The sequence below is a fragment of the Equus asinus genome, chromosome 12, assembly GCF_041296235.1.
Source record: "Equus asinus isolate D_3611 breed Donkey chromosome 12, EquAss-T2T_v2, whole genome shotgun sequence".
NCBI lineage: Eukaryota > Metazoa > Chordata > Mammalia > Perissodactyla > Equidae > Equus > Equus asinus.
In genome coordinates, this window is record NC_091801.1 from 23,058,918 (window position 1) to 23,084,413 (window position 25,496).

The following is a 25,496-nucleotide window of genomic DNA, read 5'->3' on the forward strand; positions in this document are numbered from 1 at the left end:
CTTAGCACTGTGCTGAGCCCTGGACAGATAGCAAGGCCTCAGAATGTCTCTGCCTCCTGAGGCTGGTGGGTTCCAGTTCCTAGTTTCACACTTATTTGGGGACAGGGTAACTCCCCTCCCATACCTTACTGCAATGTTTCCTAAGGACCTGGAAGCATCTGAGGTCTAGAAGTTAGGAACCCTGCAGAGCATATATGGGGGGCGGAGGGTCCCTCACATCAGCATTACCCCCTGAACACTCAGAGCTCTTCCCCAGCATGGGGGCATATGTCAGGTGCTATGAGAATGACCCTGACCAGGTTCCCTTGAGAGGTGGTGCTCCTCACCCAAGAGGCAGCTGAAATCAGAAAGTTTAAAAGAAAAGAGAGTTAAATGGTAAAAAAAAAAAAAAAAAGAGAGAGAGAGAGAAAGTCACTGAGTCTCTGAGTCTCTACTACGTGAGTGGCATTATGCTACCTGCTTTCATACACTGTCTCATTGAATTACCCCAACAACACTGTGAGTGGGGGTTAGTTTCCCCATTTTACAAAGGAGGAAACTGAGATTCAGAGTGGTTAAGGAATGTTCAGGTTCTCAGCTAATCAGAATGTCATGAAAGAGTTCAGCTCTGATGGAAGACGCTGGCTTCCCAAATGTCATCAACTGATGCAATTAAGAGCTTGAAAGCCTTCTTCCTAAGAGCATTATTATTTCTATGAAGGATGCTTTCCTAGCCTCAGAGGTGGTGGGGCTGGCAGCTCTGACTCAAGAGCCTTGGGGAAAATACAAATTATAAACATTCTTCATAGCGATAATATATTTGCAGGACAAAATGCTAGCTATTAAAATATTCCACGAACAGGAAGCTTCTTGACCCCATCTCTCCCACAAGCATTTACAGTAAAATGGGCATCTGGTATTTGCATGCCTTCAAAGTTTCCTTTGGTTTGTCACTGGCACTCTGAAAATAACCCAGTTCTACTAAATTATTGATTAAATCCAGGTCATTTGCAAACTCCAGCTGGGCCTCAAATGCTCAGGGACTGCAGAAAAGCAGAAAAATCGCAGTGAAAAATAAGGCGAGAGGGAGAGATTGAGAAGAGAGGCACCATAATTGTCCCTCCGCATCCCCCCATTGGGTGTTTGTTTTCATTACCCGTTTCCTGGTCTTGTCTTTAAGAAACGGCTTGATGAGCGTGTACAGGGCATGAATGTACCAGGGCTGGTTGACAAAATGAACTCCTCCGAAGCGGGCAGGAAAGCTGTCCTGGGGCAGAAAGAGAGAAACACACGCCAATTAGCACGTGTTCAAGGTTAGACTGGACCAGCACCCCCGAGAATAACCAATTTCTTCTCTCTGCCTGAAGCACTAGCGAATGGTGGGAGAGAAAGAAAACACACCCCTTCTAGCTGCGAAGGTTTCCTCTCTTCCCCTTGCCGCCCTCCTCCCCTTTGACGCCATAACTTGAAACTCATGGATAGGTGCCAGGCCTGTTTTTTCCGAGTCACAGGTATATGACCTCCTACAGGGCACAGAAGCATGTGCGGCCTGGGTATCGAGGGAGTTGGAATTCTTCATGGTGTTAGGTAGCCAAGGCTGCAGTTCCCACAAGTGCTAAGCACAAACTGTCTTTCCCCTCATTCTCTGCTCTCCCACTCCAGCCGTCTCCACCAGCATTATCATGACAATAGCTGAACTTTCCCGGTGAGTGAGTGCTGTGTAGGAAGGGGTGGGAGCAGGATTTCAAAGGATTTTAAGAGATGGGCCTCTCTGGGTTCCACCAACGTCTGACACTGTTTGCCAGCTACTTTTTCACAGATTCAAGAACTGACGCCTTACTTCATCCTGAGACCCACACCGTCGGTTCCAGGGAAAAGACACTCATCTATTGATGGGCTAGTTGATTCCTCTAATTTAGGGAATATGGTCCTCCTTTTCTGCAGATCAACATGTTTTGTAAATATGAAGAAATAAGAGTATTTTATAAATGGTTCCAATTTTAGAATCCAGCTCAGGGCATAAGCTTCTGTTTTATAAGCTGCTCTCGGTGCTAATTAGATGCACAGAATAAGGACCTTGACCATAAAGTCTGAGCTAGTCCCACAGCACCAGGTCCTGAGATCCTGAAGAAGGGCCTCCGCAGATTGCACTGCATTCATCTCCGTTGATGGAATTAAAAGAGAAAGAACATCTAATGCAATTTGAATTGCTGCGTGTGCTGGCAATCAATTTCATTGCCACAAACATGTTTGTAAAATGTTAGCAAGATGAGACGAAAGCAGGAACCTAGTCCTGAGCAAGCAGTTTAGGCAGCTAGCTGCTCCCTGAGGGTGCATGAAACGCCTCGCCTGAGTCTTTTTTAGTAACAAGGAAAGAGGGTTATTAACTTTTTTCAGAACCTTTTGACTCTACGGGATCCCTGGGCATCTTCCACACGGAAACCTACTTTCCAATGCGAGCATGTGGAACTGTGCTTACGGGTTGACGTTTAAAAAACTTAAAAATAATTTTTGCCTCTATCTAGACATTTTAGAGTAAAAGAAATTAAATATTTTGAAGACTACACTAGACAATTTCAGTAGAAGTCTTTGTTTTGCAGAGTAGGCATTTTTTATTTTGTTTATTTTATTTAAAAAAAAAACAATAAAACCACCCTGTAGGGGTAGAGAGTTGCTTTATACTAATTTGTACATTTGTGATAACCTCTCACTATTCCAAATCTGGTTTTAGAAATGTAAAAGTTCTTAATAAGTTTGTCTTTTCTTTTAGGTATAGTCTAGGATCTAAAACTTCTTTGGTTTCTTAAAAAAAAAAAAAAAAAGAACTTCCCAAAAGTTTTTCCTTTGCAATAAGTGCTGAGCTAAATTAGTATCGCTCTTCTTGGTTCTTTTGAGCTTCTTATTCAGAGTTAATTCATTATCCCACACACTAAACCCAGCTTCTGAGGAGCTATAGAAGAAGAATGAGAGTAACGGGTTTATTTATAAAACCGGGACTTTACTATCTTTTCTAATAAGACTGATAAGAGAGCTTTTATTTCTATTGAGAGTCTAGCTTAGTAAAGTCAAAGAAAACTGTAAATAATTCTCTAGAGGAAATAGGTACAGATCTCAAAGAAAATATTAACCTTTTAGAAATATCTAGAGACTCAGTTTTAATCTACGGAACTTCAATCATCAAAGACTTCAAAACTGTCTTCTGTTTGTGTCAAAGGAGGTTGAAAGAAAACATACAGGGCTGAGACTGCCAGTTCTCTCTCGGTTGGCCCTGGCTTCAAGTCTGCCAGCTTGAAGGCATGGGGTTTGATTATCTCATCCAGGTCAGCCAGCAGCTATGTGCAGAGAAATGCACATAATATCCTGCGCCTCAGTTCTGGGTTTGGGCCCCAGGAGAAACAGGATCACAGGATCACTTTTCTTCAGGTCCCTCCTACAAAATTCAAATGGGAGGGCCTCCTGTGTAATAAAGGCAAGGTGCAAATGTTCTGGGTATTCTCTAATGAGCCTGACCACATTGTTAATAAAGGTGTGTGTGTGTGTGTGTGTGCGCGCCCGCGCACATGTTGTGCAAAGGGAAAGGCGAGGGAGGGGGAAATTAGCCAACACAACCCTCTTCTGAGCAATACTATCTTCCTTGGTCGCAGTTATCTGGGCTCACTAGCAAACTGCAGATAAAGGGGAAGTTGTCTGTCACGCAAATGTTTCCCAGGACCCCAAGGCATCCAGCACCCCCTGAAGGTGCATTTCTTAGGGGCTGGAGCAGATCTGTCTTAGATGGTAGGCCTTGAATCAATGACAGGGCAACACTTGTGTTTCAAAGTTCTTGGCAACTAAAGAGTATGCACCAAAATGTATACCCTAGGTTCAATAAACGTATTAATTTCTGCACATTTCATGAATTTTTCAATAAAAATATGACATCATTTCAAGTTATAAACATATACAAATCATAAAATTTGTCCCCTAGTTTATTTTAAATTCATTTATTTCCTTATTACAAAAATAATATCCGTTCTAGAAAAGTGAAAAATAGATTTAAAAAATCATCTGAAAAATTAGAAAATACAAGAAGACAAGAAAGAAGAAAAATCATTTACCATTCCAATGCTAAAGACATCACTTACTATTTTCTCTCTTTTTTAGTTTTGAGGAATGTTAACCCTGAGCTAACATCTGCTGCCAATCCTTCTCTTTTTTGCTGAGGAAGATTGGCCCTGAGCTAATATCCATACCTATCTTCCTCTACTTTATATGTAGGATACCTGCCACAACGTGGCTTGACAAGTGGTGCATGGGTCCACACCCAGGATCCAAACCAAGGAACCCGGGACCACTGATGGAACGTGCAAACTTAACCACTGCACCACCAGGGCATTCAGGATACGTTACATCATGTTATAGTAACACACACTGCTGCTCTTTATTATTTAAAAGTCTCAAGAAAGGCCAGCCTGGTGGCAGCGTGGTGATTAAGTTCCTGAGCTCCACTTCAGTGGTCCAGTGTTCATGGGTTCAGATTCCACGTGCAGACATAGTACTGCTCATCAAGCCACGCTGTGACAGCATCCCACATAAAATAGAGGAAGATTGGCACAGGTGTTAGCTCAGCAACAATCTTTCTGAAGCAAAAAAGAAGAGGAAGATTGGCAACAAATGTTAGCTCAGGGCCTGTCTTCCTCACATGCAAAAAAAAGTTTAAAGATTTATTTCTCGCTCACACAAAATGCCCTTGTGGGGTTGGTAGGGAGCTGTGCTTGATTTGCTCTCAGCAAGGGATGCAGCCTCCCTGATCTGGAGCAGAGCTTCTTGCCATCGCAGAGGGAAACGACACGGGGAGTCCCATCTTAGCTCTTAAAGTTGGCCTCCAGAAAGCGACATGCTTCATCTGCCACATTTTACAGGCCAAACACCTGCCTGACCTCTCAGGGGTCAAGAGGTGGAACCTTAGCACGTGCCCAGTAGGGGAAGCACCAACAGCGTCGGGGAACAGCACCAATGATTACCCAAGCTCTCCTTTCCTTCCTCCCTGCCCTTCATTTCCTTTTTCCTTTATTCCTTCCTAAATGGGATCACGTTTTTAAAATTGGACTTAATATCCATTCATTGATGGCCTGCTTGACGCTGATGACACAGTATCACACAATGCAGATATAGAGTTACAGAGTAGTGGGGAAAACAGAAAATTGCAATTATGTAATGACAGATTTAGTGTCTTTAATTCTTTTTTTTCTGCTTTTTTATCCCAAATCCCCCCAGTACATAGTTGCATATTTTAATGGTGGATCCTTCTAGTTGTGGCATGTGGGATGCTGCCTCAGCATGGCCTGATGAGCAGTGCCACGTCCACGCCCAGGATTTGAACTGGTGAAACCCTGGGCCTCCGAAGCAGAGCAAGGGAACTTAATCACTCGGCCCCAGGGCCGGCCCAGTGTCTTTAATTCTTTACTGAACAATCAATTCATACTATGCATCTCTTCAATTCAGCACATATTTATGACTGCCCACCACACGACAAGCACTGGGTTATTCTCTAAAGTGTACTTGCAGAAACTGCCACTGACCAGGGCCCTCTGTGATTTTGACTCCTTTTCCTGCCTTCTCCACCTGGATTCTACCTACACTCTAAGCTGCTGAGTCAGGTTTGCCTTCACGGACTTGCCCTTTTTATTTCAGTCATGCCTCTCTAATGTTTTTCTTTGGAATAGTGATGACACGAAGAGGTAGCTTGGAGTGCTAACCTCTCTATAAGCAATCCCTCCTTTAAGCCCAAAGTCACACAAATACACGTTCAAACTAGACAAATTAGCAAGCACAACTTCCAAAGTGGTCCCCAAGGCATTCAAAGAGTGCTGCCTCTCCATCCCTCCTAAATAGGAGACTGACTCAATGATTGACCTGAAAATCTGAGTTCCGCTTACTCATGTCCAGGGTTCCCTCTTTGTTCTCTGCATGTTCAGAGTAAACATCTTTTCATCTGTCTGCCATATTTTCCTGTATCAGATAACTGTGAAAGCATCCGAATGTTATTAAAATAAGGGTCTGACATCAGAGAGTGTGGGAAGTAGAATAACACTGACTTAACATGAATGGAGGGGGAGCCAGTGACAAAGAGAGTGATGGAGTGATGAGGGAGAGATCTAAACACGGAGGGAAAAAATTAAAAAAGAAATTTGGCAAGACAATTGAGTGGGGTAAACTCGATTTTAGGAAAGGAAAGGAGATGAAGGAAGTTCTATTGCACATGAATCTAACAGTGGAATAATTATTGAAGATGGGCCATCATTGTGGAAAACAAGAGGGTGAACCAGAGACATACGGCATCATTGACGTGGCAGGACCGTTTCAGAGTTGTGCAAGGTGCCTGGGCAGCAGGAGCAACTTTTGAGCTCAGAACTGAGTCTGACTAAAGAATCAGGGTCAGCTCCCTAGATGTAATTCCCAGGGAGAGGATAACTGTTAATGCCCTGATTATCACTTACCAAAAGAGACATGTCCTGTCGGAAGTGCAGAGCTACCAAAACCTTCCTGAGATATCATGATACCACAGCCATTGACCAGGTGTCTACTTGTGCCAGGCATTCATATTATATTATAAACAGTATCCTGTCCCCTGTGTGTCTATAACGAGGATCCCCTCCCCTTCTCCACTTGGGAGCTGTCAGAAGAGTGGACAGTCAGGTCTTTTGACTATCACTCAGTGGTAATGAGGCCACTTCCACCATAGTGACAGTGGAGACCATGTGGGAAGCCAGAACTCCCACCCCCTGCCCAGTAGTAACGAGGAAGTCCCCTTCCTTGAGTGTCAACAGAGGCCGAGTGAGGAACCTGGACTTCTACCCCCACCAGGTAGTAATGAGGCACAGACCCCACTTTCCCTACTAGAGCGGTATCCCAAAAAGCCAACTAAAACAAGAGATTTGCATAAGGTCCAGAATTTCAGAATAATACAGAAATGTCCAAGTTAAAATTAAAAAGTCACTCTTCACACCAAGAACCAGAAAGAGATAAAATTGAATGAAAAATGACCATCAACAGGGGCCTACACCAAGTCATAAAAATGTTAGAATTACTTGACAAAGATTTCGTTAGCCATAATAAAAAATGCTTCAACAAGCAATTATGAACATGAACAAAATTGACACAAATAAAAAGAAAGAAAATCTCAGAAAAGAAATAGGAAGTCTTAACAAAGAAGTATAAAATATAAAGAAGAACCACAAGGACATTTTGAACTGGAAAATACAATAACCCCACCCCTGCCCCCCCCAAAAAGAAGCCCAGCAGATGGGCTCAGCAGCAGAATGGAAGGGACAGAGGAACAAGTCAGTGAACTGAAAGAAGAACAGAAATTGCCCAATCTGAACAACAGCAAGAAAATAGACCTTAAAACAATGAGCAGAGCCTTAAGGACCTGTGGGCCTATAACAAAAGATCTAACATTTGTAACACTGAAGTCCTGGAAAGAGAGGAGAAAGGGGCCAGGGCCAGATAAGTACTCAAGAAATAAAAGCTGAAAACTTCAAATTTTAGCAAGAGACATAAACCTACAGATTGAAGAAGCTAAGTGAACACCAAACAGTACAAACTCCAATATATTGATGCTAAGACACATTATAACTATATCTTTGAAAACCAAAGACAGAATATTGAAGGTAGCCAAAGGAAAAAATATCTTGTATACAGCAGAAAAAAATGCAATGACAGTGGATTTCTCATTACAAACCATGGAGGCACACAGACATCACACAATATTTTTCAGGTGCTGTAAGAAAAGAACTGTCAACCTAGAATTCTATACTCAACAAAAATATGCTTCCAGAATGAGGGGGAAATCAAGAAATTCTTAGGTGAAGGAAGACCAAGCAAATTTGTTGACAGCAGACCTACCCTAAAAGAATGGTTTAAAGAAGTTCTCTTAAACAGAAAGGAAATGATGAAAGGAACCTTAGGCCATCAGGAGAAAAGAAAGAACACAGTAACCAAAAACATAGGTAAATATGATAGCCTTTTCTTCTCCTCTTGAGTTTTCTAAATTGAAGCAGAAATTATGACACTCCGATGGAGTTAAAAATATATGTCGGGGAAATATTTAGGGTGACTATATCATAAATTGGGGAAAGAAAAGGGATGTAAAAGGAGATAAGGTTTCCATACTTCACTTGAACTGACAAAATGTTGACCTCAAAAGACTGTGATAAGTTGTGAATATATAATACAATTCTTAAAGCAATCACTGAAAAAGTTATACAAAGAGATATCCTCAATAACACTAAAGATAAATAAAAATAGAACACTAAAAAAAGTACAAATAACCCAGTGGAAGGTAGAAAAGAGAAAACAGAAATGCAAAACAGAGAGAACAAATAGAAAATATAAAAGAAAATTGCAGACTTAAGCCCTCATAGATCAATAATTAATTTTAATTTAAACGGCCTGAGTACAACAACTGAAAGACAGAGATTGGCAGAGTGGATTAGAAAACATGATCCACTATATTTGCTGTCTGCAGGAAACTCACTTCAAGTATAATTATTTAGGCTGCAACATATATGAAGCAGAACTGATATAACTGCATGAAGAAATAGATAAATCCACAATTATTATTGGAGAATTCAAATCCCTCTCTGAATAATTGATAGAATTTTAGACAGAAAATCAGCAAGGATATAAAAGAACTCAACAATGCCATTAATGAACAGTTTCTAAATGATATGTGTAAAACACTCCACTTAACAGCAGCAGAATATACTTCCTTTTAAGTGACCATGGAATATATACCAAGATAGACCATACCTGGCCCATAAAACAAACCCAGCAATTTTAAAAGAAGTGAAATCACACAGAGTATGTTCTCTGTCCATAATGGAATTAAACTGGAAATCAATAACAGAAAGATAACAGGAAAATTGGAAACTAAAGAACACACCTTTAAATAATTCATGGATGGATCAAAGAATTCCCAGGGGAAATTAAAAAAAAATATGGAACTGAACGGAAAGGAAAATACAATATATCAAAATTTGTGAGGGCCTGGCCCGGGTGCACAGTGGTGAAGTGCACACGTTCTGCTTTGGCAGGCTGGGGTTCACTGGTTCGGATCCTGGGTGTAGACATGGCACCACTTGGCAAGCCATGCTGTGGTAGGCATCTCACATATAAAGTGAAGGAAGATGGGCATGGACGTTAGCTCAGGGCCAGTCTTCCTCAGCAAAAAGAGGAGGATTGGCAGCAGATGTTAGCTCAGGGCTAATCTTCCTCAAAAAAAAAAAAAAATTTGTGAGACACAGCTAAAGCAGTGCTGACAGGGCAATTTATAGCACTAAACACATATAAAGGAAAAGAGGAAAAATCTTGAATCACTAATCAAATCTCCCACTTCAAGAATGTAGAAAGAGAAGAGCAACATAAAGCCAAATCAAGCAGAAGAAAGGAAATAATAAAGATAAGAGCAGAAATCAATGAAATTGAAAATGGAAAAACAGTAAAATAAATAAATAAATAAATGAAACAGAGGTAATTCTTTGGAAAAGTCAGTAATACAAATGAACTTTTAGCAAGACTGACAAAGAAACAGAGACGTCGCAAATTACCAAGATCAGGAATGAAATAGCAAATGTCACTACAGACTCTGCAGACATCAAAAGGATGGTCAGGGAATACTACAAACAACTCTACAGACATGTATTTGACAACTGAGAGGAAATGGACCAATTCCTTACAAAACACAAACTACTACAATTCACCTAATATGACTTTGGTAATTTGAGTAGCCCTGAACTATTAAGAAAACTAAACGTGTAATTTAAAAAGTTACCCAAAATAAAACTCTAGCCTCAGTTACCTTCACTGCAAGATTTTACTAAACTTTTAAAGAGGAGTTAACACCAATTCTGTACAATCTCTTCCAGAAAATAGAAGAGAAAGGAATACTTCCCAATTCATTTATGAAGCTAGTATACCAAAACAAAACAAAAACAGTAACAAACTATAAAATTACAGACTAATACCCTTCATAAATATACATGCAAAACTCCTAACAAAATATTAGCAAATGGTATTTAGCAATACACAAAAAGAATTATATACTATGATCAACTGGGGTTTATTCCAGGGATGTAAGCCTCGTTCAATATTTAAAAACTAATCAATCTAATGTATTAGCCACATTTTCTAGATTCTATATTTGATGCTTTGACATCTGGGGCCTTGTGGACCAGGCAGGGACTGCTCCTCCCAAAGTTAGGTGATTCCTGGGGACAGCAAATGACTAGTCTGGGAGCACTCCCTTCATATGCAAACTAGCCAATCCAGCACTCATCACGTCAACTGTCTCCTTTATTGGGCTCTTACACTCTGGGCTATTATTCTTTTGCCCCAATCACCCTCAGGACCAGGTACCAGCCAACTATGGACAACCCCTATACTCAGGAGGCCAATGAAATTATTCAAACTAGCCAATCCTAAACTGGCTTAGCCTCCTTTCCCTGCCTCGCCCATTCCTTCCCAGGAAAACCACAGTAAAGGCTCTTGCCCAAGTTTTCTCTTCACTCCCTCTGACTCTTGACTGACCCTGGTACTTCTGATGTGTCCCCCTGTATGGCGTACCCTGCCCTCTGTTTCTAGGAATCTGTGAATAGAACAAATTTCTTCTTTCAAGACAGTGATTTCCACATTTGTGAGTCTTACCATACCTGATTAAAATGTATCCCAGGTGGCTTTACAACAGTAATCCATCACATTAAAAGGCCAGAGAGGAAAAATCACATGTTCACATCAACTGATGCAGAAAAACCATTTGAGAAAATTTAACACCCATTCATGCCAAAAAAACTCTTGGAAAAATAGATTTTCAGATAACATGATCATCTACACAGAAGATCCCAAGGAATCTCCAAAAAAACCTCCTGTAACTAATAAGTGAGTTCATCAACACTGCAGAATACAAGATACATACAAAGAACCAATTATATTTCTATATATGAAAAATAAACGTGAAGACATCAAAATTAAAAATGCATTACCATGTATAATTGCTCAGAAAATAAATACTTAAGTATAAATCTAACAAAACATATCCAGGATTTGTATGCTGAAATCTACACAATGCTGATGAAAGAAATTAAAAAAGGGTTAAATAAATGGAAAGATATATTATGTTGTGAATTGGAAGACAACATATTAAATGTGTCAACTCCCATCAAATTGATAAATAGTTTTAATGCAGTACCTATAAAAATCCAAGCAAGATTTTGTATAGACATCAATAGGATTATTCTAAAATTTATATGGAAACACACAGACCTAGGATAATTCAAACAATTTTGAAAAGAATAAGGTGGAAGGAATCATTCTACCAAATGTCAAGGTTTATTATAAGGCTATAGTAGTCAAGCGAGTGGTGTTGGGGGAGAGAAAGATGCGTTGGTCAATGAAGCAGAATAGAGAACTTAGAAATAGATCCACACAAATATGCCCAACAAATTTTGACTAAGATGCAAAAGCAATTCAAGAGAGGAAAGAAAGTTTTGCAACAGAGTGCTGTAGGAATTGGACTTCCACAGGAAAAAAATGAACCAGATTTAATCCACACACGTCTTGAAAAATTAACTCAGAATGGATCATGAACTTATAAACAAAAAATTATAAAAATTTTAGAAAAATATAGGAGAAAGTCTTTAAGATCTCAGACTAGGCAGAATTTTAGACTTGACTATCAAAGCATGATCCATTAAATGAAAAAAATAATAAATTGGATATGGCCAAAATTAAAAAATTTTTCTCTGTGAAAGTTCATGTGAAACAGTTGAAAAGAGAAGTTACAGATTGGGAGAAAATATTTGCAAACCACATATCTAACAAAGGACTAATATCTAGAATATATAATAAGCCCCCATACTCAACACTAAAAAGGCAAAAAATCCAATTAGAACATGGGCAAAATACTTGAAGAAACATTTTATGGAAGAAAATATACAGATGTTAGATAAACAAATGAAAAGATGTTCCACATTATTAACCATTACTGAAATGCAAATTAAAACCACAATGAGACAGCACACTATGAACCTATCAGAATGACTTAAAAAAAAATGACAACACCAAATGCTGGTGAGGATGTGCAGAGACCAGATCACTCATACCATGCTGGTGGGAATGTAAAATGGTACAGACACCCTGGAAAGCAGTTTGGCAGTTTTCTTAAACACTAAACACACAACTACCGTATGACCCAGCAATTGCACTCCAGAGCACTTATCCCAGAAAAACGAACACTTATGTCCACACCAAAACTGGTACACAGATGTTCATAGCAGACTTCTTTGTAATAGCTCCGAACTGGAAATAACCTAGATATCCTTCAATGAGTGAGTGGTTAAATAAATTGGTACATTCATATCATGGTCTACTACTCAGCAATTAAAAGGAACAATTACTGATTTGCACAACAACCTGGATGAATCTCTGGAGAATTTTGCTGAGTGAAAAAAGCCAATCCCAAAGGTTCTGTATTGTACGATTCCATTTATATGACATTCTTGAAATGACGAAGTTATAGAAACAGAACAGATTAGTAGTTGCCAGGGTTAAGGAGTGGGTGGCAGTGGAGGGAAGTGGGTGAGGCTGTAACAGGGAACATGGTGATCCCTGTGGTGAGGAAAATGTTCTGTATTTTGACTGTGTCACTGTCAATACCCTCGTTGTGATATTGCTCTATAGTTTTGCAAGATGTTGCCATTGGTGGAAACTAAGCAAAGGGCATACAAGATCTCTCTGTATGATCTCTTACAAGCACATGTGAATCTACAATTACCTTGAAATTAAAAATTAAAAAAATATAATTATTGTGAATATTTCAAAACTCCCCTATATGGGAGCAGCCATATTTTTAAGTATAGTAGAAGCATTTCTAAGGATGATCTTTTCTGCCTTACATGGAATGCTAAACAAAAAATGCCAAGGTAAATTGTACGGTACAAGATACATTGCAGGACATTCTAAGGGGCTCTTATTTTCTTTGGGAGTCTTGGGCAATGTTAAGAGTTCTTGCAACCCATTAGAAATGCACTTCAGTTTTAGATGGGCACTTTGTTTGCACTTCGTTTTCACACTGGCACCATTTAAGCATCACTTAGTGCCTTCTCTCGTGTTTGATCAGGGTTTGGCAGCAACACTATAGAGGCAAAACTATTTCCTCTTTCTTTCTTTGACAATAAGATACAGATGTTCCTGGCGGCAGTTGGCCATGTTTCCTGCCGGATAATAAAGCACTTACTAGTCCTATTTTCTAAGATTCATAATGCCTGCAGGCTAACAGACCTCACAACGGGATACAAAACACATCTGACCTCAAAATCACATTGCCCTGTGCAGCCTGGGGAGCTTAGCTCACACTGGCAGTCCTCTCTCACTCTCATCCTTTCTCACCTCTTCTACTGTTCTTATGTGAAAACTAGAACAGACCACTCAAATTCACAAATATTACGAACTGCCCCCATTTATTAAGATTCCTCTGAAAACCAAATGCAAAGAAGAAAAGGAAGGGGATGAACACATGAGCTGTCTTTTAGACCTTATGCTTCCTTCCTTTTAGTAGCTCTGTCTTTCAGGCCCTTGGCAGAAGGAATCTATTCCTTCTTACAACTGCATACGTGTAGGTCTGCAGGCGGCGTAAAGACACAAGCATGAAGTTAGGCTTTTTCTATTCAGTTCATGCATGTCCTACTAATGACACCCATTTCCCACATCAAAGCAGACAGATAAAACATTTTCAGCAGCATAAATGGGCTTTACTGGTACAAGAGAGCCTGTTGAAAAGGCTATATTTCATGGTAATGGGTTTCTATTACACCACGTGGTAGTCATTAGTGGGGAAGTCACATACCCATCTACTTGCGAGGAAATGGAGAGCTCATGCAATAGCAGCTACACGCCACATGCTTTATATGTATATCAGTAGCAAGCATGAGAGAGGAAAGAATGTGCTCATTAGGAAGACTGCTGGGCAATTGTGCCAAGTGATTACAGGCTACGGATTTTCTTTGACTGTTTGCTCCTGGAAGGCATTGTTGACTTCTGAGAAGCTGTACCAACCCAGAGTTCTCTAGAGTTTAGAAAGGGCATCGGGTTTTTCTGCAGTTTCGGATTGTGGATAAAGTTTTATCTGCAGATCCCAGAAAGGTTATAATTCATTGGCAATTCTCCTAAAACTGGCCTCCTGTCAAACTGGCCCAGACTAGCAGGTCAAGCTCAGAACCTTCCCTAGCTGCAATCTAAACAATATGCCTTGAGGATCTCTTTCATATTCAATTCTATTCAACAGCTCAACAAAGAGTTACTGAGCTCCTCTTGCGAGCAAAATGCAAGGGTGCAGGAATGTAGGAGACACAGTCCTTGGCTTCAATGGGTTCATTGTCCAGTGGGAGAGAGAGGGAAATGACAATGCTTTGTGTGGGGGAAAAACATGGGATTCAGGGTTGAGGTTCTGTGTTTATGGAAGTTCTTTAGAGCAGAATTAATAAACTACTTAGATAACCAGAGGGGAAGATCAGGGAAAGGCTGGATGTCCTGCAGAAGCCAAATAAAAAATCCTTACATAAAAGAGCTAACGATGATTTGGCAATGAATAAATATGTATGGCTATGTTTCAGAGTCTTCAAGGGTTTATTTGCCACAAAGAGTCCCTAAATTTTTCTTAGCCCCACTTTTTCTAAGAATAAGCCTACAGATGATCTCTGATGTGGATTAAGGCTGCCCCAGCTAGAGAAGCCCAAGGTGACCTGGCCTACATGCCAAACTATACGACCCAGTGGACTTTTTTTATGGTATGAATTAGGACCGCCCCAGGGAGAGAAGCCCAGGGCATCCTCACCTACATGCCGATCTATATGGCCAGATTCGTATCTAAAGTTATATGACCGCACAGTAACCAGACCCCATCTGCACTGAAATCATTTAATGACTTTTTACATCATCTTTTCTTTTCTCCAGTAAAAATAAGTCACGTACCCATGCCTTATAAAATTAGCCCTAACCCTCAACTCGGGGCAGCAGCAGGAGCTCTGACCATCCGTGGGTCCTGTCCCCACGCACCAGCTCTGCCTGCCCATGGGTCCTGTCCCCATGCCAGCGGGGGCAGCAGAAGCGGCAGCAGAAGCGGCAGCAGCAGGAGCTCTGCCTGCCCATGGGTCCTGTCCCCATGCTATTCCACACTATTCTCTAAATAAAAGAGCACTACTGCCAGATCTTGAGAGTCTAAGAAATCTTTCTTTCGACTCCTCGGCTCACCGACCCCGCATCAATCTCTATTTTAAAAAAACAAAAACATAAAAGAAGGAAGGAGAGAGAGAGAGAAAGGAAGGAAGGGAAATAGATAAAAAGTCATCTCCTGGTGCGTACCTATCAAATTTTTGCCAAGACAACAGAAAATGTGACTACGAATTTAAAGAACGTCTCAACTACACTGATATCTGCCTTGAACCTGGTAGGAAAGCCTTTAGTAACAGGAAAACCAAGATAATCTCAATTACTTTTTTAACCTCCTACTTAACAGAACTCCAAATGGGAGAACTGCGTCCTTCCTTGGCTCTGGCAATCTCATTGCTGCCTGGCAAGATGACTAAGGAGGTGACTATACTCCAGGAGGTGACCGCTACTGGAAGGAGAGAAGAGGTGGCAAGCAAATCCATCCAGCCTGGTCACCATGAGTCAGCTCAAGCAACAGAAACTTAATTTGCCATAAAAATCACTTCCAGCTTCTCTAACCGCAGTGACTTTTAAAAGGGTTTATATTTGACTATTAAACAGCAAATACATTGTGGTAAGTACACAATACTTCATCTTCAGTTTTCCCTCAGGTCCCCTAAGTGGTAAATAGATGATTGCTGTTCACTATTTAAAAGCCAGTTTATGGAGAAACCAAGATTGCTTGAATCACTAATCATGGCATAGCTTATCCTCCCTTGACGAGCTTGGACACTAACAGCCAAGAGCAGGGGACATCTGGGCTGTGGAAATGACTTAGGAGTTATCAGCTTATGATATCTAAATTCATGAGCTTTGTAAGGTCACCCAGGAAGTGAGTGAAGATGGAGCAGAGATGAGCTCTCAGGACTGAGCCCTCAGGGTTGTCATGTTTAAAGGGCAGAAATATGAGTAGAGTCTGAAGGACAGATGTCTGAAGGGTGGCCAGTCAGGCAAAAAAGAGGGCAGTGTCCTGGAGGCCAAGTCAAGGGAATATTTTCAGACTATCTCAGTATTTTCACAACTGACAGCATTCAATTGTGTTGAATGCTCCTGAGAGGCTGAATAAGATGCAGGCTGAGAAATGTCTCTTGAATGTGGCAATGTGAAAGTCCCTGCCTTCAGGGAACTTAATGTACTTGGGAAGGAGAGAGAGATAAACAAAAGGAAAAAAAAAAAGAAAAAGCTAGAAGGTGCTGCCTCAGAGAATAAAGAGGGAAGACGGCGCTATGGAAGGGACTTGAATTTTTAAAAAGTTGGTTAGGGAAGGCCTCACTGAGAGAGTGACCTCTGAGTGAAGACTGCAGGCTGCCTGGGAAGCCAGCCACATGCTGCCTGGGGCTTGAATTTCAGGAGAAGGGAAGCAGTGGAAAAACCCAGTGGTGGGAGCATCCTCATCACTTCTGAAGAAATGGATCAAGTAAACTAGCATTTCCCAAAGTAAGGACTGCAGAATATTGATTCTGAAGAGTCTCCCCATATAAAAAAGATGATTCCAAATTAATCATTGCATATTTGGTCTTCTCTTGGGAAGTAAAGAAACAGGTTTGTCTAATTAAAGCCTTTGAAAAAGTCTGGTAGCAATGAAACCAACTGGATGTTATTTAAGCCATTGTTTCCCATGTGTTTTATACCATAGGACACATTTTTCAGAAGTTATCTATTAACTAAAGCTAATACTCTAGAAAATCCACAAGGAGAAATTTCGGACTTACTTGTCTCTCTGTATAAGTCAGAAAACAACGTACTTCAGGTATCAGATCTGTCAGACTCGAATTGGCAATGTGACAGTTTAAATATAGTCAGATACTATTTTAAACAAATCTATTATGAACGTCATATAGTTATAAGGAGCAAGCAAGCATGTGATCTCAAGAAGTCACTTTGTCTCTTTTTAAAGTTAGAACTGCATTTTAGTCATTTGAAAATCTTTATTATTCCTATTTCAGCCAGCTTGCCTGTGATCTTTAGAAAGAGCCCACCGAACCAGGTAAGAGCAGGGAACTGAATCTCCTCCTGAGGAATCTGTCTATTCTTTCACTCCAGTTCTTTGATCTTAGGTCTTGGGGAAGAACGGCATCAGCCGTTAGAGTTTAAATGGTACCCATGTTCATCCGAGGTTAGGAGCAAGCTTAACCTTTCCTTTAAATAGGAACACATTGACCACTGGTTAGGTGTTGTCCTGAGAGCAGGATGCTGACAGTAGCAGGGCCCATAGAGATGGCTGGCTGGTCACTGTGACCTGAGACCCTGGAGAAGAGCCGGGCTGGACCTGAAGAAAGCTCTCTTTTGAGTCCAAGACTCATTTCACACATGCAGAGAATGCTGCTTTTTATTGGCTTAATATGAGTTTGCTGCTTTGCCGGATGGAAAAAAACCATGCCTTGAACTTGGAGGGTAAATAAGTGACCTTGGGGAGAATTTCATTTCCCTTCTTTGAAAAACTTCCTCGTACACATCATCTTCTTTTTCTTTTCTTTCTCCCCAAAGCCCCACTACATAGGTGTATGTTCTAGTTGTAAGTCCTTCTAGTTCTTCTATGTGAGCCACTGCCACAACATGGCTACTGACTGATGTGTAGTATGGTTCCACGCCTGGGAACAAAACCCCAGCTGCCAAAGTGGAGCATGCCAAACTTTAACCACGAGACCATCAAGGCTGGCTCACACACACCTCTTGTTTTTGCTCATCTGTCCACCATGCTGAAGGGGGCCTAACTGTCTTGAAACTAGTTACTCCACTATTTAAAGAAAATTCCCCCTAAATCACACCACAACTATCCAAATGGTTCCATGAAATTTAACGTTTGATTTAAGCATCTGTAGAAATCTGATGCATTCATATATTTACAATTCACAAAGGCATCTGCAAAAGCTTTGTCAGGTATGTAGACTTTACAACAGTCTTTATGCACTTTTTTACATATTGCATTGGCCTGAGTGCTATTTCATGGGCACAACTTAAAAAGTACGACTGATGCCTTAATAAATGTTGAGCATTGTAAATATTTCAGCATTTTTTTTTCATGGAAAGAGCAGCTTACATTGATAGTTTTAAAAAGATGATAGAAATGATCCCAGAGAAAGTAACAGCTCATCAATATGACTTGTTAAACTTTAAATCTTACTGTTTTTGCTTTTAACTCAGCTATGAGAGTCTTTGGGAACTTACGGGCCAAGTGAGACAAGACTACTACTAATAAAATCAGGTATTTTCTATTGGAGAAAATTTACCACCACCATTATAATATACCTTGGGAAAAATGACTTTCTGTTTTTTTTAGTAACACAAGTTTTTATAAGTATTTTATACCAGCCCAAAACACTATATTTATTGAAAATCACATCACTTATGTATTCTACTTCAGATTAGAGGCTTCCAGAATTAGCTAATATCTTCAAGAAAATGCTTTTTGACATAATGATCATACACAAACACACGTGTCCACAGGATAACATCATCAGGGAGCATCTGACCCCTGCTGACCAGCGAGCATCTCAGTCAGCTCTGAGGGGAAGAATGTGTCTCTTTATATCAACACAATTCAAATCTGCTCTCCTAGCCACATGCCCTCCATGGGGTTCTTACTTAAGAAATGAGAAATGAGAGAAATGACTCTCAAAATGTATATAACATTTCCAGGGATCTTATTCAGGATGTTAGAATGTTATCTCCCTTTCTGACTTTATTTTATGCTAACATTTCATCCATCAGCTATAGTTCTGTGATTGAATATTAACTCAAGATAAAAGTGTTTTTTTGTTCTGTCTCTCCTCCTCCCTTTACACACACACACACACACACACATGTCACAGACCCCGGCCCTCAGTTGATATATGTCTGTTTTTTAGGTCTTTCTCTTTCCTGCTTATTAATGAGGATTCCCCAATTTAGGATTAAATGCATTCAAATTTACAAAAGAAAATAATTCAAAAGACAGCCTTCTCACTAGGTGAGTCAGCTGTGACCTATGGGGCATTAACTGAGGGGTGAGAGCAAATCTCCATCCCTTCTGGAATGGGCAAATCCATCATTAGAGAACCACCCCCTTGCTATAGGGCTGTATCTCCTGGTAAAATAAAGATACTGCTGTTAGCGTAGCTCCCCAATTATTTTCCTCTTTTTCTCCTGGGAGCAGTTTTGGAGCTGCTAGTGGTGCGTATTCTTTGTGTGCCTGTGTGCCAGTGGTCGGGGGAAGGTATGTGAATGGTGGTGACAGGAGGGTATTTGTAGGGCTGAGAAGGAAGCCGCATAACAGAAAGTAGAAAAGCGTGCACCGCAGGCTTTCCCCACGTCACCACTAGTTCTGTCCCTCTGATGATGTTACCAAAAGGGACATACTTGTGGACACCTTTGAGAGTGCAACATTGTGTTTCAGGTACAGTGCGGTTAACGCATACTTTGTGGTCAATGAGTTCCGGTTCTGAAGCTACATCCATGCATAGTGTGACTTTGGGCAAGTTACTTGATCTCTCTGGGCCCAGTTTGCTCCTGGTAAAACTCTGCAGCTGATGGTGAGTCTTCAGTGGATCAGTGTGTGTGATCTGCAGTGTCTGGCAATTGGAACATGCCCTGTGTGTCCCTCTTGCAAGCCTTAACTCACGATTTCCCCTTTCCATGGAAGTATAGCTGGGCATGCCCACATGACCAAGCCATTTCTGCACTGCCATGTCTGTCTTTGATCATATCTTTATTTTTTCCCAGGTTTGTCAGTGATATCTCATACAGACTGTGTGTGTGCTGTGCCTATTTACCCCAGGGTTGGCCCCTCACTAACCCTCTCCTGCTCTGGGCTATAGTACGGGAGTCTGACTGGGCCCTCAGTCGCATCTCCCAGGCTCCTTTTCAGGCAATGGGTCCTATTGGTGGAAACTCTGAAGTGGGTGGGGTGGAGGAGAAACCAGGGCACTTCCTCCATTTGGTTCTACTTTGGGTGGTCCCTTCTCTGGGTTGCCTGCTCCTCTAGACTGACCTGTGTGGGGCCTGTCCCTGGGCCCCAGTAATCTTTGTCTCTCAGCCCCAGGTAGGTCTCTGCGTCATTTTCCTGCTCTTCTCTGGCTTGCCTCATTTTGCTTCTCAGATTTTCCATCACCTGTGTGGTGTAGCCAATTCCTTATGTTAAATTATCTGTCTTAAATACTTCTTGTGGTTCCTGCTTTCCTGATTGGACCCTGATGGATACTGTGTTATTGATGTTACTGAATTTTAGCCACTGAGTTGGAAACTCATACTATGGAATTTCAAAGCAATGGGTCCTCAGATTCCTCAGGCAAATGGACTTGAACTCACACAGGCCCAAGTTAGCTTCAGGAACCTAGCGAATGTAGCTCTACACATAGACACAGAAGATATGTGTGTGGTCTGTCCAGGTAGGACCTCTGTTTGCCCTGGCCATAGATGGAGTTGAGACAGGAAACTGAAGCTCCTGCAGGAAGGACCTGTGAGAATCTGGATGACCATGAGTGCCACATCCCAGCGGACTGAGGGCAGAGACCTCTCTCCCAAGGCGTGTGATTAATCTTGTGTGTTGGTGATGGGACAGGATATCCTGTTGCGTTTAAGTTAAGTGGTCATAAACAACTTCTGGGTCTAGCTGCTATTCGTATCACACGTCTGGTGGCACGGCCCAATATGGAGAGGAAGGTTCTCTCCCAGCCCTGGTAGATTCTGTCCATTTCAAAATCTTATTGCACTTGTAACAGGGACAAAAATTACTCTTGGAGTATTCATTGTTTTTACCCATATAAATCCTCTTTACCACTCCCCCCACCCCAACCAATTCTAGAAAGGAAAGAATCTCTTGCTCGTTGGGTTGGTTCCAGGCCCTTCTCTGCAGTGCAGACTTAGGGTGATGAGTGAAAGAGAGCGAATAAAGGAAGCCAGAGAGGCTAAGAGAGTCTGCCACTGAGAGAGAGGAAAGGGGGAGATACCTAGAAAGCAGGTGCCCATCAGGTGTGGGGAGAGGTTGGGGATTGGACAGCGAGAGCCGGCAGAGGCAGAGTGGCAGCAGGTATAAGAAGAAGGGAGGACAAAGACGGGCATTTTACAAAGTGCTGCTGTTGAATGTGAGTTCCAACTCCCTTAAAGCTCTTTAAAAGATGCAAATAAAAATCTGATGTACTTTAAAATGAGTTTTAGCAATAGGATATAGTATTTTAAAAAAATGTTTTACTTAAACAAGACTAAATAGCCTGAAGTTTATCTGGTTTACACATTGTCTACTATACATAATTAGCACCTTACACGATACTATCTTGCTCTCTCGTTTCAGATGCAGAAAGCTGCTAACAACTGCCTTTTTATTTATTTATTCCCAGGACAAGCATTGATTGAGGGCCTGCTATGCACCAGGCTCTGTGGAAAACCACATTCCACCCAGAAGGAGCTCACAGCCCATGGAGGGAGACAGAAAACAAAACACCCATTACACCAGAGGGTAAAGGTAGTGAAAGAAATGAAGATACCAGGTGAGCACAGAGGAAGGTGCTGTTTTCAAACACCTAGCACAGAGCCAGACACATAGTAGTTGCTCAAACACAGGGCAAATCCGGTAATGGAGGGTGTGGGGGCTGCAGACCAAATGCAGGAACACAGCAACACCAGTTGTCAGGGGCCCAACCCGCCATCAAATACTACTACAAAATGGGAGTCGGTAGAAAAGGCGATTCAACCTACAGCTTTCTACTGACAGCTAAACCAAGTCCATCAATGTCATGTAGTCATAGCATGATGCCATACTACCAAGTAATGGGGCTGGCGTGGGACAGGGACACACTGTTCTCTATTCTCAAGGCATCCTCATTCTATTTTGAGAGATAAGACAAATACAGAATAAAATGAGCAAATAATATAAGTCCATATGCAGTGAAGCATATGATCATGAGCTAGAAGTGGCTATGTATTGAGAGAATTGTCTGTCAGAAGCCTTTCTCACACAAAGAATTCATGCAACAGCAATAAATGCCCAAAAGAATGGTTTGTGCATGCTAAGGTGACACTGTGGAGCCCCTGGTAGAAGTGGGTGTGTGTAGGAATGAGATGTGTGTAGAAATGACGGATTGGTGTTCATGGGTTATACCTTGGCTGGGTTTCCCCTGAGATAGAATAGAATAGAGGCAGAGTGTGAGACGGAAGCAAGCCAGACTACTTCACTTATACACCCCATGGACTCCTTATTGCAGCCAGGTTCTAAATCTAAATAAACTTGTAAAAATGTATCCACAGCTCTAGAGATCCAGAGATATCAAATGATGGTATTCTAGCAACTTAAAATTCTAACTTTATACAAAATGGTGTTGCATCTGCTCTTACAGCAGTCGAGTACAGAAATGAGATCTAGTCTGTGTACTCTAAACTCCTCTTAAAAATGATCACATCTAACATGCAGAATTGTCTCCTCTCTTCCATCCCTATACCCCAGACACTATTCAATAAATATTTGTAGAGCAAAGGAATAGGAGAATGTCACGGGAGCATCAACAACCACTTGAAAAAAGTCCACGGCCTATTCTAATTATAAAAACTTTACACCCAGCCTTTTAGAGATTTAGCCAATTGGAATGAAGCTACATGAGACCAGGAGGCAGGGGTACAGCGAGTGGTTGCTAATGGGTGCAGAGATGATGAAATGTTCTGAAATTAGATAGTGGTGATGGTTGCACAACTCTGTGAATATTCCACAGCCCACTGAATGGTGCACTTTAAAAGGGTGAATTTTGTGGTAAGTGAATTATATTTCAATAAAGCTGTTATTTTTTAAAAAATCACAGTTGAGATTCAGTATTGATGAGATACATACGTTATAACTCAAGAATCCAAATATGGCTCATTGTGAATAGTGTAATAAATTAGTTTTGTTCTTGAAAATAAGGAGATTTACATTATAGCCCAATGAAAATTGTGACTTTTCAATAGAGAAAAAATTATTCTGTTGAAATATGAAGCACATTAAACAGAAGACCAGCACGCAAATGACCATGGGCTCATTAACATACAGCTGAAAATATTTCATTTGTGTATCAGAGAATTGGTAGGTGAGCTATTGGTTCATTTGGTCGTTCATACAACAAACATTTATTAAGAAATCTGAATAGCAGCATTTTTCTATGATCCTGAAGAGCTGTCTCATCACAGGCTAAATCATTGAGCACTAGAAAGGTTTGAAATTCTCTAAGAACACTTGAATATACTACATACAGAGCTGTATAGATCACTCTATTACAGCCAGACTCTGGGGCTTTCTTAGATGAAAACTGGCAGAGAGAGTTACACAGCTGTGACAGAGGTGAGTTCATCTTGGCCACAAATCCTGACGCTCCTACAAACAGAACAATGGGAATTCTTTCCTGGGTAGAGTGACTTTGTCTAACATTTATGGCCCAGAGCTATCATCGGTTCTCCATCTATCTGGGTCCACGGTAAGCTTCAACAGACTGTAGCTGACAGGCAGTCAATTTCTGTAACCCTGACCTGTCCAATATAGGCGCCACTCAACACACTTGGTTATTAAACACTTGAAATGTGTTTTGTCCACATTGGGATGTGCTGTCAGTATAAAATATGCACTAAATTTTGAAGACAGTGCAAAAAATCTTAAATATCTCTTCAATATTTTGAAATCTGTATTACATGTTGAAATGACACCATTTTGGATTTATTGGATGAAATAAAATATATTACCCCCTCTTAGATGTAGTTATCTCTTCCCTGAGGATGAACATCAAAGGGACTCAGCTAAAGAGAGCTCAGCTTTGCGAAGGTGACAAAGAATGAACTCAAAAGATGTGAACAGAGAGGCATGGCAAACCTCTAATTACTGACTTTTCAAAACTGCTGTCATAACTGGGGGGAAGCTATGAGAATCAGGTTTGAGATGTTAATTTAAAAGCTAATTTAAGCCTCAGTTGTTCTGAACTTTTAACACCCTTTTTAACCAAGACTTCTTTCTGGAAGGGGAATCCCAACTGGTCATCAACAAGTTGTATAGCTGGACATCAAGAGCTAGATATCACACAGATGCTGATGTAGATGCTGCTGCTACACACAGGCACACCTGGATGTTTGGGGAGTCGAACCAGATGTATAGGGAAGATCAAAAACTGCTGGAACCCTTTGCCCAGATATAAGTAGTCATTTTCAAACTATATTCTTAATATCCATGTGGATAAAGAGCTCATAGCAAAGAGAAAGAGAGACAAGAGAATTTGCATTTGCACTGCATAAAATGTAGGGATATAATCTTCAGATACATTCTATGTGCATTTCCTTTATGTGAACAGCTCCAGTTGAAGAAACCCAGATCTCCCAGAATAACTCATATGTGCTTCAAGCTCTTTGCCATCAACTATCTACTGAGCCCACTGTGTCTGGGTGAAGGTATTAAAGATATGAAGATGAAGTGACTGGGTACCCTCCCATGAGAGGCACAGTTTGGTAGGGGAAAGGCACAAGAACACAAATAACTAAAGCAATGTTATACATGCCATAAGTGTGATATTTGATTAGTAGCACTTGCAGGAGAATGTGCACAGTTTTATAGGTAATTGAAAGCGAGTCTACGGGCTATACTTGGTTAGCACAGCTTCTACTGCTACAAGACAACAAATAGTCTACTAATTATCTCATTTATTATGGAAGTTAGTCCAAGCTACTTGGGTGTCTACATGTCTATGCTTCTTTGCTGCTGGTGATGCAGAACAAACAAATTAGGAATGAGTCTTTTGTTTTAGTACCCTCTGCCAAAAAGCAGCCATTTGTCCAGGAAAATTCTATGCTTTGCCTACGACCTAGGTACACTGAAAGCTTTGCTCTGCAGGAAGAGCAAGATCTTCGTGTAGTCCAAGTGTTCACTGAGAGGCGCTAACGATAATAATAATGCAAACAACTTGGGGAAATGAATGAATTATTACAGCTGACAACTTTTGGGGAAAAAAAGAGGAGTTAATTAATGAATTTGCTAATTAGTCCTCTCCATTGTGATAGAAAGTTCAACAGGCATATCTGTTGTGGGGGTGTGTATGTGTGTGTATGTGCAAGGGAGGAGAGATGAAGGTAGATAGAGATGGTCTGCATTCTGGAGCCTCACATAATAATCTTACAAAACTTTCATAAACTTTTCAAGTCTTTGCAGATTATTCTTGACTTGTAAATTAGACACTTTTGCCATGTACAGAAAATCACTGTTCCTATATTTGGAAGTTAACATTATAATCCTTTGGTATTGCTCAAGTTACATTTCCATCTCAGTTCAGTCCATTGTTACCTGAGAGACACTTTGG

General features: G+C 40.9%; 1 protein-coding gene across 1 annotated transcript in view; it reads right to left on the reverse strand.

The window, feature by feature from the left end:
• The window catches only part of CLVS1 (clavesin 1), a 175,116-nt gene that overhangs the window by 29,049 nt on the left and 120,571 nt on the right, over positions 1–25,496 (reverse strand). The window contains exon 4 of the mRNA XM_014860795.3: positions 1,136–1,246. Coding sequence (XP_014716281.1) covers positions 1,136–1,246 — 111 coding nt within the window. The remainder of the gene's footprint in view (positions 1–1,135; positions 1,247–25,496) is intronic.